The following is a 14,796-nucleotide window of genomic DNA, read 5'->3' as shown; positions in this document are numbered from 1 at the left end:
TATACCATTATATTATGTTAATTATTATAATTATTAATTATGTATACATTATTATTGGAATTGAGTGCTTAATGATGATTTAATTAAATTTATTATGCATCCATTATATCGTGGAAGCTTGATTGTAGATTTAATTTGCATATAATGCCAATTGTACTATTTAAGTAAATTATTGTGAACCTGCATGCATGTTTATATATAGTTTATCTTGTTAGGTGAGTTGTTGGTAACTTGAATTCATTGTTCATTCTCAATTTACCAATAATGTATAGTCTTTGCTAAGTTGGTAATAACTATGAATTCGTATTCATTTATTTACAATCTATTAATATATACCATAGACAGGATCTACCTTACATCGTAGATCATTGTCCAAAAATAACTTTCAGATTCTATATTTGTAGTTGACACATTATGTACCGTACTTGCAGTTGACAGTTTGTTTACCTGTAGCTATCATATTATATCTCAGCAATTATCAAGTTATTTGTTTATATGTACATAAACGGTTAACGGTAAGTACAAAATGTGTTAGTTGAAAGTACATAATTTTGTATCAGGATTCACAATGCAATATGAATCCTGATCCATAGTATAATAATATAAGCTAAAGTAGTAATTTAAATATTTTTTGCTATTTTGATTACTACAAGATTTTAAAAAATATATATTCACATTGTAATTTTACGCTACCCCGGCCCACTACACATACAGTTTGTGGTTCCTGACAAAAATTGTGATTTTCAATATGAAAGGGAAAGAGGTCAAGACTAGCTAGCAAAGGGTGAAAGTCAACATAGCAATTAGGCATGTTTTTGGCAAATACATGCAAACCGACACAAAATTGACAATTCACTTTCAAGTTACAGCTAATAAATTGCTAAAATCCTTGATAAATGAAGCTTATTCTCCATGGAGTGATTTGCTCTCTTGATAAATTCAAAAGGATCATACATATATGAAACCATCTTACATATATTTATCTATGAGACAGGTTAGATCGAAACAATATGAAAATGTAATACTTATATTAAAACTAACTAATTACAAATAATTACAATGTTTGCTACTTATAAAAGAAATTAAAATGTAATACTTATATTCGTGACTAGTACGTATTACACTTTTCAATATAAGTATTACATTTTTCATATTGACCCGACTCGTTTCACGGATTACGAGTTTTTGTCAATTAAAACTTTTTAAAATCTTTGAAGGCTTGATTTTATTTGTTTTTTTTTTTAAATATCTAAAATACCTTCACATAAAGTGTGCTTATGTGAAGTTTGATCAAATTTATAAGCATTTTAAACGTTTTGGACTAAAGTAAAATATCTTTCAGAGTCCAAAGACCCAAAAAAAGAAGAAGAAGAAATGTTAATTTTTCTTTTTCCACTTCTGTAATTCTCTATTTTTTTTTAAAAAAAAAATCCTTCATTTTTTCAAGTTGCTAAAAGACCCTTATTATTTTTAATATAGCATAAAGAAATATAAAGACAAAAAAACTACATAATTGTGTCAACAAGATCCTCAAACAGGAGAAGTCATAGCCCCTACGTAGGGACTCAAAGACGTGTAATCTAACGTGAGTAATTTCAAGACTAGATGTCATCCAATCAGCATGTGTATTTGCTTCTCTAGGTAAATGACAAATCCCGAAATGTTATTTTTAAATTGTACAAAGTGAAAAATCAAAGTTGATGATCATGGAAAGAATTGTCACTATGGGGAAAAAAAGTAGAATAAACTTAAACAACAACTACTACTACTAATAGAGAATTTCTACAATATTCCTAACTATTGTCCCATAGTACCAATGCAACCAGATATATACTGGAGTTCTGCTGTATTGTTCTTTACTGCAATTATTGGTTTGACAATGAGAATGTTACATTGTAATTCTTTCTTCTACAGAAATAATAATGATGTTTTGACTGGCAATGGACTTGGACTTGCAACTGTAATTAAGGCTGTTTTTCAAGTACAATTTTGGATGGGTATCAGTTTTTTTGGGAAAAAATTGGTGGTTTAAGCTGGTTGGTTTGATAAAAAGAAGGTGCAGAGTTGAAGTGACATATATATATATATATATGGATTCTGCCACTCTGCAACCCTCATTCACTTTCTACGTTCATTCTGCCCCTTCTTTTTGCTTCTGATCTTCTAAATTTTGGTGGCTGTACTGTCCAGTTTTGTCTTTCATATAATCATATTCTTTTCAGAACCTTCTATTTTTTTATTTAAATGCATTTTAATCAATACACAAGAATAATAATCACTAAAAGCAAACATACACATGCACCCACATACTATACTAAGGTAAATGATGAGTGTGCGTGGCAATTAACAGACACTGGTTTTTCCACCTAATAAATCATTAAAACAATATATAATTAATTAACCTCCCCATATAATTCTGTCGGCCCGGAGGTGTAGGTGCCCTAAAGACGAGAAATTTCATCTTTAATGGACGACAAGGTAAATGATTAGTGTTACATCCTTATATTATTATTCGAAAAAGAAATTAGAACAAATAAAAACTACAACTTACTAATTAGATCAGACCATAGACCTACAAAATTGTTTGGTTGTTGCATTTCAATGATTTGGGCAACCCCAAACAAAACTATTCTATAAGCCACCAGTTGCCTATATCAATGTATTATCCAACACTTATCTTTTACATAGATCCTTAGATTTCTCCGTTGGGTGTCTTACATTCATTTAACTAAACTATAAAACTAATCAACCTTAAAGGACATTCTATTCACCTTATACTAAAAAACAGACAAAAACATGGAGACAATGAGACCAAAACATCTGGTGATGCTTATTTTCCTTGTGCATTACCTCTGCCCAGGCGTGGTCTCAGACGACTCGATTCCCATTCCAGCTAGTAAGGACGAAGTGAACAGTTGGTTCACCGCCAATGTACAGCCCGCTTCAGATAGAAAGAACCTCGACCCTAAACTGGCTAAGGCTGAGAGTAAACCGAAACATATTAAGGTGAGTAAGGATGGGAAAGGAGATTTTAAAACCGTTTCAGAGGCCATAAAGAGCGTTCCTAAGGACAACACACAGCGAGTTATCATTTCGATAGGCGGCGGGAATTATACGGAGAGAGTTCTTATCGAAAGGGAGAAGCCCTTCATCACCTTGTACGGTGATCCTAAGGATATGCCGTCTATCACTTTTCATAGCACCGCTGCTAAAGACGGCACCGTAGGTAGTGCCACCGTGATTGTTGAGGCCGAGTACTTCACAGCTGTTAATCTTAACATATTGGTACGTTATGCTGTTATATATATATAGTTATAGCTGTTGTATGCCTCCTTTGCTAGCTAGGGTTACAATGAAAAGTTTAATATGTGTAAATTTTTGGACAGTGATTACCATTTTCTTATTTTATGTGAAAAGGGAGCAAATTTAGCCATGGGTTAGTTTCACATCCAACTGTGGGAATTACTTATTGACATTCTTGGTTTGAGTCAGTCAATTATTAACAACCTAGATTGTTGTACATTCTTGTGATCTTGTGTTGGCTAAGATCAAAAGGCAGGACTTCCTCAGTGCATATCCTTTGTTAGGATCAAGAGTTTACCACTGTGTCAAAAGTTATATAACTTTTGGCATAGTGATAAGCGTTTGTTAGGGTATCAGAGGGGTTTGAATCCCAAGAATAACATTTTAAGACTGATTGGTGCTGGGAAGGGAATTATTGGATTGAGGCTGGCAAAGGCCAAATCTAATACCGGGTGATTGGGGATGGTCGGGTGGAGCCCTTTAAAAGGCTTAAAAGGCCAATTAAGTAAAATGTTCTTGAAATGTGATTGTGGGTTTTTCTGGTCACCCGAAAAATGTAATATAGTTTATTGTTATGTATGTGTGAAGAATTCGGCACCAAGGCCGGACGGTAAAAGGAAAGGAGCGCAAGCAGTAGCGCTAACACAGAGCGGGGACAAGGCTGCGTACTACAACTGCAAACTATACGGATTCCAGGACACGTTTTGTGATGACAAAGGCAGACATTTCTTTAAGGATTGCTACATCGAAGGCACCGTCGACTTTATCTTTGGCAATGGCAAGACTCTCTATCTGGTATGTAAATTAAAAACCCATTAATTAATTATTAGTTTTTGTTAAGGCAGATCGAAATTAAGAAAACATATATATATGGGGTTCATATTTATTTTGTGCACGCAGAACACGGAATTGCATGTGCTGGAAGGCGTGATCACAGCACAAGCACGACATACAAACGCAGAGGACACAGGATACTCTTTCGTGCACTGCAAAATAACAGGACACAAAGAAGCCGGGTTTCTAGGCAGAGGGTGGATGGCCTTTTCCAGGGTCATATATGCCTATACTGAAATGACTGACGCCGTTAGACCCTTGGGATGGCATGGAGTGCCCGGCAAACCCCATTATGGAGGGTACGTAACCCAACATATATCCATCATTTACTATTATTATTATTATTATTGTTATTATTATTATTTTTTTTTTGTATTACCATAAACTCGCAATCATGTACCATATGAGAGTGTGTAGGAACCGCACGGTTCAAATTAAGAAGGTCAATGAGTTTGGGAGTGCATTTCTAATTTTATGTATGTTTATCTAATTGTATGTATGTATGTATTGTTGCAGGACAACCTATTTCGGAGAATATAAGAATACAGGACCGGGAGCTAAAATGGATGGTCGTCCCAATTTCGCTAAGAAGATGACCGATGAAGAAGTAAAGCCTTTCATCACCCTTGGTTTTATAGAGGGTTCCAAGTGGTTGCTTCCCCCTACCAAAGTCTGAACTCTTGTGCTAGCTTGCATGCATTCGCTACTACTTAACTATCACAATACATAGAGAGGGAATGAATAGCGGAGATGATACATAGATAGAGACATCAGAAGGCCGGATTTGTTTGTTTAATTTTTATTTTTATTTTTTTTATTTTTAACTTCCTCAGGGTTATTGCTAATTCTATATATTTTGTAGGAAATAAGGGAATGGTATACAATTTCTTTCTTGTTTGTTTTCAATTTTCAGTTGTATATTGATGTAATTTGTTTGTATGTTTATTGAGTAATGGATGTTTGTTTGGCTCAAAAACAAATATATTTGTATTTGTTGTAAATAAATAAATATAGACATTATTAAAGAACTTTTAGTTTCAGTAAATTGAAAAAGTAGTTATGAACAAATACTCATTGTGACAGAGTCGGTAGTACTCAAAAAAAAAGTTATTCCTTTCAAAAAAAAAACTTTTATTATTAATTGTAAATCTCTTTATCTTTGAATGAATTGTGAATAATAAGATTGTTAACTTTTTCTAATTTTTATTTTTCATGTCTTCTTTCTTACTTTATTATTATGCATACAATTATATGTTGTTATCGATAGTGTCTTAAGATGAGAACAGTACAATAATTCACGCGAGAAAATATTCAAATTCAAAACTCGTGGGTAGGTATGAGGTTCGAGGATGACGTGTGAATGCTTATTTGAGAACACGTACGTCTATATTATAGAACAATATAATGACTAACTACAAGTACATATATATAGCATGGTGCTATGAGCTAAGTCATCAACAATCATGTAATACTAATCTTTTAACTTGATAGGACATAGTTATATCTTGTACATATAGGTTAGTGTTTCTTAGTATATCATTTTCTTTCTGCCTAAATTGATAAGCATACACGATGGCATAGTGATTTAGTTTTGTGAAGTGACATGTGCATTCAATATACGATCTAATGCAATAATTTCACAACAAGAACCTCTAACCATAGTTTCATCATGGAGTTGGACTTCTTATTGAATAGATACATTTTAAATTAAGTTAATGGTGGGTCAGATCCATTATATTCATTAACATTAATTAGAACTAAATATAGCTCTACATTTAAAGAGTATAGGGTAGCCAGTAACGTTTGAATTTTCTTGAGAATTCAAAATGTGAGCACGTTTGGTGCAATTTTGATTTATGAAAGTTAGGTTAATGAAAATCTAATTCCATAATATCAAGGGAGGTAAAATCTCACCTGGGGATGTTGTAGGATTTTTTTTTTATTTTCTGGGTGACTAGGAATCTACCAAATATTTTTGTTGCATACAATTCAAGAATCTTTTGACATGGTTTATTAATTTATAAGTGATTTATTAAACCCGCTCAATTATTCGTTATATTTTTTCTTTTTAGTGGTTGCATATAACAATGATATATTAGAGATTTAAACAAAATTTCATAAGAAAGTTTAAACGAACCAAATATTTTAATTAATTTTCTAATTGATTTAATTCTATTGTCTCTAGAGTACCTCCAAATTAAACATGTACATTCTTGAAAATGTTTTCCTACAAAATTAATTGATAGGAAATTATCAAATATCTTTATCTGGAATCCTAGCTTCACCACTTAATAAAAAAATCCAATTTAAACGAGTTGGGAAACAAATATATACATATCACTTGCCACTTCTATTTATAATACATCAAATATTATCATTTTATAAAAATCTTATAAAATTGGGTCTAAGTAATTAGATCGACCCATCAAAATTGGATGTTCATTTGTGCAATGCCACTTATTTTATTGTAGACCATTCATCAGTAACTGCATTGTTGTTTAAGCCAGCCATCAGATGCATCATGCATGCCTAAATCAAAGCAAAATCACACACTTTTCTTGTTGGCATCCTGACTTTACTATTTTTGATGTCTCAAATTCATTCCCCTAAACTATATACGCAATCACACAACAGCAAAAAATTTCAAACTAAAAAAAAAAAATGGCTAGAAAAAAGATAGAAACAATGAGGATAAATCAGCTAGTGATGGTTTCTGTGCTGCTGCATTACCTCTGCCCGGGCGTTGTGTCAGACGACTCAATTCCTATTCCAGCTAGTAAGGACGAAGTGAACAGTTGGTTCACCGCCAATGTACAGCCCCCTTCAGAGAGAAAGAACCTCGACCCCGCTCTGGCTAAGGCGGAGACTAACCCCAAACATATTAGGGTGTCTAAGGACGGGAAGGGAGATTTCAAAACCATTAATGAAGCCCTAGACAGCGTCCCCAACGGCAACACACAGCGAGTCATTATTTCATTAGGCCCCGGAAACTACACGGAGAGACTGAAGATCGTGAGGGAGAAGCCCTTCATCACTTTACACGGCGACGATAAGGACAGGCCGTCCATCATTTACGGCAGCACAGCCGCTCAAGACGGCACCGTTTACAGCGCCACGGTCATCGTCGAGGCCGATTACTTCATGGCTATTAGCGTTAACATCATCAATTCGGCCCCCAGGCCGGACGGCGTGAGAAAAGGAGCTCAAGCCGTGGCTCTAACGCAGAGCGGCGACAAGGCCGCGTTCTACAGCGTGAGACTACACGGATTCCAGGACACGTTTTGTGATGACAAGGGCAGGCATTTCTTCAAGGATAGCTACATTGAAGGCACCGTGGATTTCATCTTCGGGAATGGGAAGACTCTGTATGTAGATACAGAATTGCACGTGATTGAAGGTGATAATATGGCGGTGATCACCGCACAAGCACGGCACACAAAGGCAGAGGAGACAGGGTACTCTTTCGTGCATTGCAAAGTCACAGGGGTTGGGGAAGGGGCTTTACTAGGCAGAGGATGGATGGCCTTTTCCAGGGTCATATTTGCCTATACTGTTATTAGTGATGCCATTAAGCCTGAGGGGTGGCATGGGGTCCCGGGCAAAACCCACTATGGAGGGTACGTAATAACTAAAAATCTAAACTGATAGTTGGATTGCACATTTATATATTATATGCTAAACGTATCCTTCCTTATTGATTGATTTGGTGTTATTTATTTGTAAATGCAGAAACACATATTTTGGAGAATATATGAACAGCGGACCGGGAGCTAAAATGGAGGGGCGGCCCAATTTCGTGAAGAAGATGACGCAAGAAGAAGTAAATCCATACGTCAGCCTTGGTTTCATAGAGGGTTCCAAATGGTTGCTTCCCCCGGTCAAAGCTGCACCTGCAAGGAAGCTAAGCCGAGTTGAACTTTAAAAATTTAGGCTTGGACAAATTATGAAAATCTAAAGTCTGAACTTAGGCTTAGGTCTGTGTATAGGCTCTTTTTTTAGGCTCAAGCTTGAGCCTACAGTTTACCTAACTTGGCCTGAAGCTTTTTTTAAAAGCTGTATTTAACATATAGCCGCTTCAAAATAGGCTTTGATAGGCTTTGGGTCTATTTAAAGCTCTTCCATTTTTAAGTCTTTAATAAAAATATATTTGTAAAAAATTTACAAAAAAATACATAAGTTCAATTGTATTATTATTTGTTATCCTATATAATATCATAAATAATAAACAATCAATTCATATAATTAAGTTGCGATATTTCATTAAATATTATGATGATATTTCATTAAATATTATGATAGTAAGAACCGTTAATAAAAAAACAATAAGAATACATACATCAGAGATTTTAGAGGTGGAGGGTTAGAGTTTGGTAATTATCTATACTTGGAATTTTATAGGCCTGAAAGCTGAGCCTGATATATATATGTCTGACCTGTTTAGTTTAATAGGCTTTTGAAATTGGCTAGCCTTTCTACTAATTAAATGAACTAGGCCTAACTAGGCTTTAATTAGGGCTGGACATGGGCCCCTATATAAGAGGCCTAACCTATTCCTATATAAGAGGCCTGACCTATTCCCATCCAGTCAAAGCCTAAGCTCCCACCCATATATAAATGCTTAATTGCATTTGCTGCTTTACCGTCGTAATACATAGAGAGTAGCGGGAATAATATATAGATGATGTAACAGAAGAGGATTTGTTTTTGTAATGGGTAGTTTTATTTTGTAGGAAATTAAATAAGGGGATGGTCTACAAATTTTTTTCTTATCAGCAATTTTTAGATGTATTTTCTTTCTTATTAAGTTTTTTTTTTTTTTTTTTTTTTTTTTTTTTTTTTTTTTTTTTTGTTTAGGAGTTTGGTCTTGATTTAATATCTTTATGAGGGAAATATATATAGAAGGAAGAAAATTCAATTAATTCGTAATTTTACCTTATTCTCATTTCTGTCATGCTATTGATCATGTATGTTATGCAAAAGTAAAATACTATTTACCCCTAATGTATCCTCTTTTATTTAACACTGGGGAAAAACTTACTTCAATAAGGATAGTTAGATTTAGCGTCATATTTGGGACTTGATCATATGGGACTTGATCATATGGGTGAAAGACAGAAATAGGAGTGCATGGCAGTTAATTGAAAAAAATAGGAACGAATTAAAAAGTTGACATAAGTAAAAAAAAACTCACTTGGGACATTGTGTTTGTAAGGTCAGAAACGTATGTTTCATTTGTGTTCTATTTGTTTTTCGAAATACAGGATCCAAACGCAAGTGGACTTGCGTTTGACGTATAAACGCATGTACCACTTATGCTTAATTTTTATTTTTTATTAAAAAAAAAAAAACGCATGCATCCTCACTAGAGACGAGCCAACTTTACATATATAATAGCTTTGAGGATATGATGCACTACCCTATCTATTAGAACTGCCTCTCTTTTATGTCTTTTCACTGTTAAGTCTCTTGTAATAGCTAAATTATCTTAGCCTATAATTCTATAAATATAACCTCATTATATTAAGAATAAGGTCAATACTTTGCTAAATTTGGTGTAAATCGTATGGTCAACCCCGAGTGATTTTGAAGATTTTTTTTTTCAATTAACGCGAATATGAAAAGCTATTCAAAGTAGCATTTGCAAAGCGCTACTCCAAAATTCTAACTTACCAAACACCCTTTTTGATATTTTAACTTTGTTAAAACTTCAAAAATGATTGATCTATTAGTTGTACCATTTACTTTTTTTTTTAATAGGAAAATCAATCATTTACTAAACACCCCAGTAATATTAGTCCAATAAGATCTAATTAGATTTTTAAAAAAAAATTCATAGTCAAGACCTAGAAGAAAACACTTACAATCGACACAACTAGTAGGGGACAAAAGTATTATCCTTGGAGGAGTCTAACATAAAGCATTATCAATACAAGTTGAGAATAGGTTATTAATTAGTTCTTTAGTTATATATGCATATATGATGCATGCAGAATTGCAAACTAAAAAAAAAAAGTTTCCTACACGTACATGCTATAATTGTAACAGAAATCCTCGAAGTGTAGTGTACGAAAGAAATCAAACCACTCCTTTTTGATGTATGTTCGTTCTTTACTAGCTTCAACTATAAAACCCTGAGCACAGATGTTCACAAGCAGATCGATAACACAATATATTTGCAAAAACATCTTCAGATCCAGTAAAAACAAAAACCCTAAAAAAAAAAAAAAAACAGTACTTTTGAACATTGCATCGTTCGCATGGCGACAAACACAGTACTAATAAATGTTGTTAGTGTTATTATTGTTTGTGTAGTTGTGTTTTATCCGGTCAATGTTACCTCAGACGACACGGTTCCTATTCCTCAACAAAAGTCCCAGGTAGAGAGTTGGTTCAAAGCCAACGTACAACCCCTTGCAAGCAGAAAGGATTTGGACCCTGCCCTCACAAAGGCCGAGGCCGCCGCAGTTCACATTGGGGTCGGAAAAGGAGGCAAATTCAAAACCATTCAAGAAGCCGTAAACTCCATTCCTAAAAAGAACACAAAGCGTTATATCATTAACATAGCAGGTGGGACTTATAAGGAGAGAGTTAAGGTCGACTACGATAAACCTTTCGTCACCTTCTATGGTGATCCTAAGAGTAGGCCACTTGTAGATGCTGCTGGCACGGCTGCTCAGTTTGGTACTATAGAAAGTGCCACTGTGCAAGTTTTGTCGGATTACTTTATGGCCGTTAATATTGACTTTAAGGTAAGTATGTACATAAACAAACACTACAGTACGTTGATCACATAATGTGGAAAAACAATAGTAACTAACTCACTATCAGAGATGCCCACTAAATAAATTTCGCCTTATGATCATAAGGATGTGAATCAATTAGATTACTCATTTACTCATAATTGATCGACCTAAATCAAGAGATAGGGATGAAAATAGGGCGGGACGAATTGAACTTTAAAAAATTAAGCATGGGCCTGCTATAAAAATTTTAAGTATGAGTCTGGGCCTGGGCCTATATACTCAGGACGTGGAACGTTAGAAGTCCGGAGACGTCGGTGGGGCAAATTATTGCATGGACCATGGTCCACACAGCTATGTGAACCAAAAAAAAAAGTACATTATTTTTGTGCTGAAGGTACATTATTTGATAGTATATAAAAAATAATGTACCTTCAGTACTTAAATAATGTACTCTAAAATAATGTACTTTTATATATTAAAAATGTGTTTTTTATTTTTGATCCACACAGCTGTTTGGACCATGATCCATGCAATAATGATTGCGTCGGTGGGACCTCGAAAAGAGTTATCTTTTCTAATTAACAACCTACTTCAGACAACAAATTAGTGATAACAATGACCGTGAAATGAGATTTACGAATTTATCTTTGCAACAGTCAAGAATCGTAGTGACAAGGGTGAAAGTGAGATCAGAGAGACAGGTTTACAAATTAGTATTTAAAATTAGAGATTTTGGAGGTTAGGATTGGGTAATTGATATACTTGGGTTATATTGTAAATATAAAAATTATATTAAGTATTAATGTGTTTTATATATATAAACAAGTCAAGCCTATAGTCTTGAAAACTAGGCTTTGTACATGGCTAGACTTATTTAACTAAATAGTCTTTAAAATAGGTCTAAGTCTGGCTTTCTACTAAATAGGTCAAGTCGGACCAGAGGCTCGGACATGACCTATTTTTATTCCTACCAAAAAGGTCAATAGTCTGTTCATGTTAGGAGTCGAACTTGTAATTTTGTTGATCAAATTAACAATCCGAATTCGATCAGTTGTTATGCCATGGACCCGGGTCCACCTCACAAGGTAGACTCAGGTCCATTTTTACAATTTTAGAACTCAATGTTCACAATTACAGAACTCTATGTTCACAATTACATCTAACTCTATATTCACAATTTCATAACTCTATATTTAATAGTATAGAACAATTTTTGAATCTATAGAATAAATATGTGAATATTGAATGATGTAATTTTGTATATTGAGATCTAAAATTTTGAATATATAGTTCTAAAATTGTAAATATAGAGTTCTAAAATTGTGAAGAACCTGAGTCCGCTTTGCAAGGTATACCCGAGTCCATAACAGATCAACTTGGGCGGCTACCTAAAAATAAATTTTTAATTTGTTGTTTGGCGTTGTGTGTACAGAATTCAGCTCCCAGGCCCAGTGGTAAACCGGGCCAACAAGCTGTGGCTCTGACCATTGCCGGTGACAAGGCTGCGTTCTACAACTGTAAATTTTATGGATTCCAAGACACCCTTTGTGATAATATTAACAAACATTTCTATAAGGATTGCTACGTTGAAGGCACTGTAGATTTCTTCTTTGGCAGTGCCAAGACTATCATTTTGGTAAAATCTTTAATCTAAAATACATATAATTGAAGGGCCCTCAGGTTTAGGGTTTAAACCTAATATTAAAATGCATGGATTAATTGTGTTTTGGATTTAATTTGTTGCATGGGGCGGCGCATATATGCAGAGCACAGAAATGCATGTTATCCCAGGCGACACAATGGATTATGTGACGGCACACGCTAGGAAAAGTGAAAAAGAAGACACAGGATACTCTTTCGTACAATGCCGAGTTACCGGGGATGCCAAATCTAGAGTTGCATACCTAGGCAGAATTTGGTATCCTTTTGCTAAGACCGTATTTTCCTATTCTGATATTTCTGCTGCCATTAGACCCGAGGGATGGCTTGGGATCCACAACAGTCGTACCGATGGAGCGTAAGTCATCTCATTATATATATATATATATATATATTATTGTTCCTTTTTCCAGGGAAACCCTAGACACTAAACCTAATCGAGGGTGTGCTGTGATAAACATAACTTTGTGATCTTTTTGTAAACCAATTTAATTTGTTCTAGTGGACTCGAACCAATAAAGCTAATATACCTACATTCACACGGATAGTCAAACTTATAATCTTGTGACTGTATGCAGGTCAGCATACTTGGGAGAATATAAGAATACAGGGCCAGGATCTGACATGTCTAAACGTATAAAGTTCGTTAAGAAGCTGACAGATGCAGAAGCGAAGAAATACCTGACCCTGAGTTACATAGAGGCTTCCAAGTGGTTGCTTCCCCCAATCACCAAAGCTGTTCAAGACAATTCAACCCACTTTCGATCAAGGTCAAATTAAAACAAAACAACCTGCGAATTCAAGCCTAGCTAGTCTTATATATACTTTACAACGATCGCATACATGGAATACATATATATATATATAGAGAGAGAGAGAAAATAATGTGTTGTATGTCGACCAAGAAACAATGCGACGGCGGCAGCCCTAATTCAAACTCACTTCAATGTATGAATGCCCAAATTGAGTAATTATTGCTTTATTGCTAATTTGGATAGTTACAACTTTCATGAAAAAAATCATCAAGACTAATTCCAATGTTATGAAGGTGTCAATACATGCTCGTCCATCCATGGCAGAATTCCTTTCCAGAGTTGTATATATTGTTGTGTGTCTGGTCTGGCGTTGTGCATGCCCGTGCAGCCTTGCTTTGTACCGTATTTAAGCACGATTTGAAGCATTTTCGGTTCTAACACTAGACAAACTCTAGTTTTTTTTTTCTTTCATTTCATTCTAAGTTAACTAGCCTTGTTGAGTTTTTTTAGTCAAACTAAATGACTAGTGGTTGTTGGTTTATGGTACTCAAGAGTGAATCAAGTAAGGGACAAAATTATCGTTCTTAAGACAATACAATAATTAAGAATATATCAAATATGACAAAGGTATTTTGATCTCCAAATATTTAATTTCTTGAAAATGGACAAACTGTACTCTTTAATTTATACACACAAAAAGCAAGTGCGTAGAAGAACAAATTCTTCTGTGCAGAGTGTATCTATATATTGGAAGAATATGTTGCATTGGCAACTCTAACAAACACGTACAAAAGATAATTAAAAAATAAAAAAAAGAATTGGCATATGTAATCTTTCTTGATCTTTGTTTTTGACACAGAAGCTGGCCCAGGGGGAATCGTCGCTTGTGAGGATCAAACCCGGATTCTCCCGAAATCCTTCTCCACAAAGAGAACTCATTTGCCACTTGAGCTACCCGATTGGGTTAAAAGAGGTCGAGAATTCAAACCCCCTCTTGTATGGAAAAACCAATATGGCCAGCACTTTGCCCCTTAATTGGGCCGGCCCGGTGCGAATGACGATTAGGCTGAGTATGGTACGGGCTTAAAGGTGCTTCCTATGAGTTAGGGCCTGCTCAGGATACCTCATGGTCTAACCAAAAAAAAAAAAGGAAGAGACAAATACAATATATTTATTTTATAAAAAAAAATTTATTACCAAAAATGATAAATATGTAGTTGAATAAGTTTTATACTATTTTAACTATCATCATCACCATGTCACCCTCTTATTTAATTAAAATTCTCCACCATGTACCCCTTCAACTCTCATTTCTACTCTACAAAAAATAACATTTAATTTCTTTTTTGTCCTAAATTTATATGCGGTAGTCCACTTTCAATCCTTCTTATAGAGAACATCCTCATTTGGTCCTTGTATTATTGTGGCAAATCCCTCTTAAGAATAACAGCCCCAACTTCCCTCCTGTGAAGAAGAATCCTATACTCAACCGAAGAAATTAA

At 34.6% G+C, this 14,796-nt stretch overlaps 3 protein-coding genes across 3 annotated transcripts; all 3 read left to right on the top strand.

Annotated features, from left to right (window-relative positions):
* Positions 1–2,796: 2,796 nt before the first annotated feature.
* On the top strand, positions 2,797–4,913 carry LOC116031018 (pectinesterase 1-like). Its single transcript, XM_031273449.1, has 4 exons — positions 2,797–3,285; positions 3,892–4,098; positions 4,204–4,436; positions 4,654–4,913. The coding sequence occupies exons 1-4, from the start codon at positions 2,797–2,799 to the stop codon at positions 4,811–4,813; spliced, it is 1,089 nt and encodes a 362-aa protein (XP_031129309.1). The 3' UTR covers positions 4,814–4,913.
* Positions 4,914–6,804: 1,891 nt separating this feature from the next.
* LOC116030928 (pectinesterase 1-like) lies at positions 6,805–8,379 on the top strand. Its single transcript, XM_031273298.1, has 2 exons — positions 6,805–7,754; positions 7,867–8,379. Exons 1-2 carry the CDS (start codon positions 6,823–6,825, stop codon positions 8,057–8,059), a joined length of 1,125 nt encoding a protein of 374 aa, XP_031129158.1. The 5' UTR covers positions 6,805–6,822; the 3' UTR covers positions 8,060–8,379.
* A 2,015-nt stretch (positions 8,380–10,394) lies between these two features.
* LOC116029167 (pectinesterase 1-like) lies at positions 10,395–13,319 on the top strand. Its single transcript, XM_031271072.1, has 4 exons — positions 10,395–10,886; positions 12,313–12,516; positions 12,647–12,897; positions 13,118–13,319. The coding sequence occupies exons 1-4, from the start codon at positions 10,395–10,397 to the stop codon at positions 13,317–13,319; spliced, it is 1,149 nt and encodes a 382-aa protein (XP_031126932.1).
* Positions 13,320–14,796: the final 1,477 nt, after the last annotated feature.

This window comes from Ipomoea triloba, chromosome 9 (assembly GCF_003576645.1).
Source record: "Ipomoea triloba cultivar NCNSP0323 chromosome 9, ASM357664v1".
Classification (NCBI taxonomy): Eukaryota; Viridiplantae; Streptophyta; class Magnoliopsida; order Solanales; family Convolvulaceae; genus Ipomoea; species Ipomoea triloba.
The sequence above is the reverse complement of the archived record's forward strand: the minus strand, read 5'-3'. Positions and strand labels throughout refer to the sequence as shown.

Bases quoted from the DNA above. Each gene is read 5' to 3' on its own strand.
- LOC116031018 (XM_031273449.1), top strand. From the start codon at position 2,797: ATGGAGACAATGAGACCAAAACATCTGGTGATGCTTATTTTCCTTGTG. The intron at 4,099-4,203 runs GTATGTAAATTA...TTGTGCACGCAG, and splicing joins ATGGCAAGACTCTCTATCTG to AACACGGAATTGCATGTGCT. The intron at 4,437-4,653 runs GTACGTAACCCA...GTATTGTTGCAG, and splicing joins GGCAAACCCCATTATGGAGG to GACAACCTATTTCGGAGAAT.
- LOC116030928 (XM_031273298.1), top strand. From the start codon at position 6,823: ATGAGGATAAATCAGCTAGTGATGGTTTCTGTGCTGCTGCATTACCTC. The intron at 7,755-7,866 runs GTACGTAATAAC...TTGTAAATGCAG, and splicing joins GGCAAAACCCACTATGGAGG to AAACACATATTTTGGAGAAT.
- LOC116029167 (XM_031271072.1), top strand. From the start codon at position 10,395: ATGGCGACAAACACAGTACTAATAAATGTTGTTAGTGTTATTATTGTT. The intron at 12,517-12,646 runs GTAAAATCTTTA...GCATATATGCAG, and splicing joins GTGCCAAGACTATCATTTTG to AGCACAGAAATGCATGTTAT. The intron at 12,898-13,117 runs GTAAGTCATCTC...GACTGTATGCAG, and splicing joins AACAGTCGTACCGATGGAGC to GTCAGCATACTTGGGAGAAT.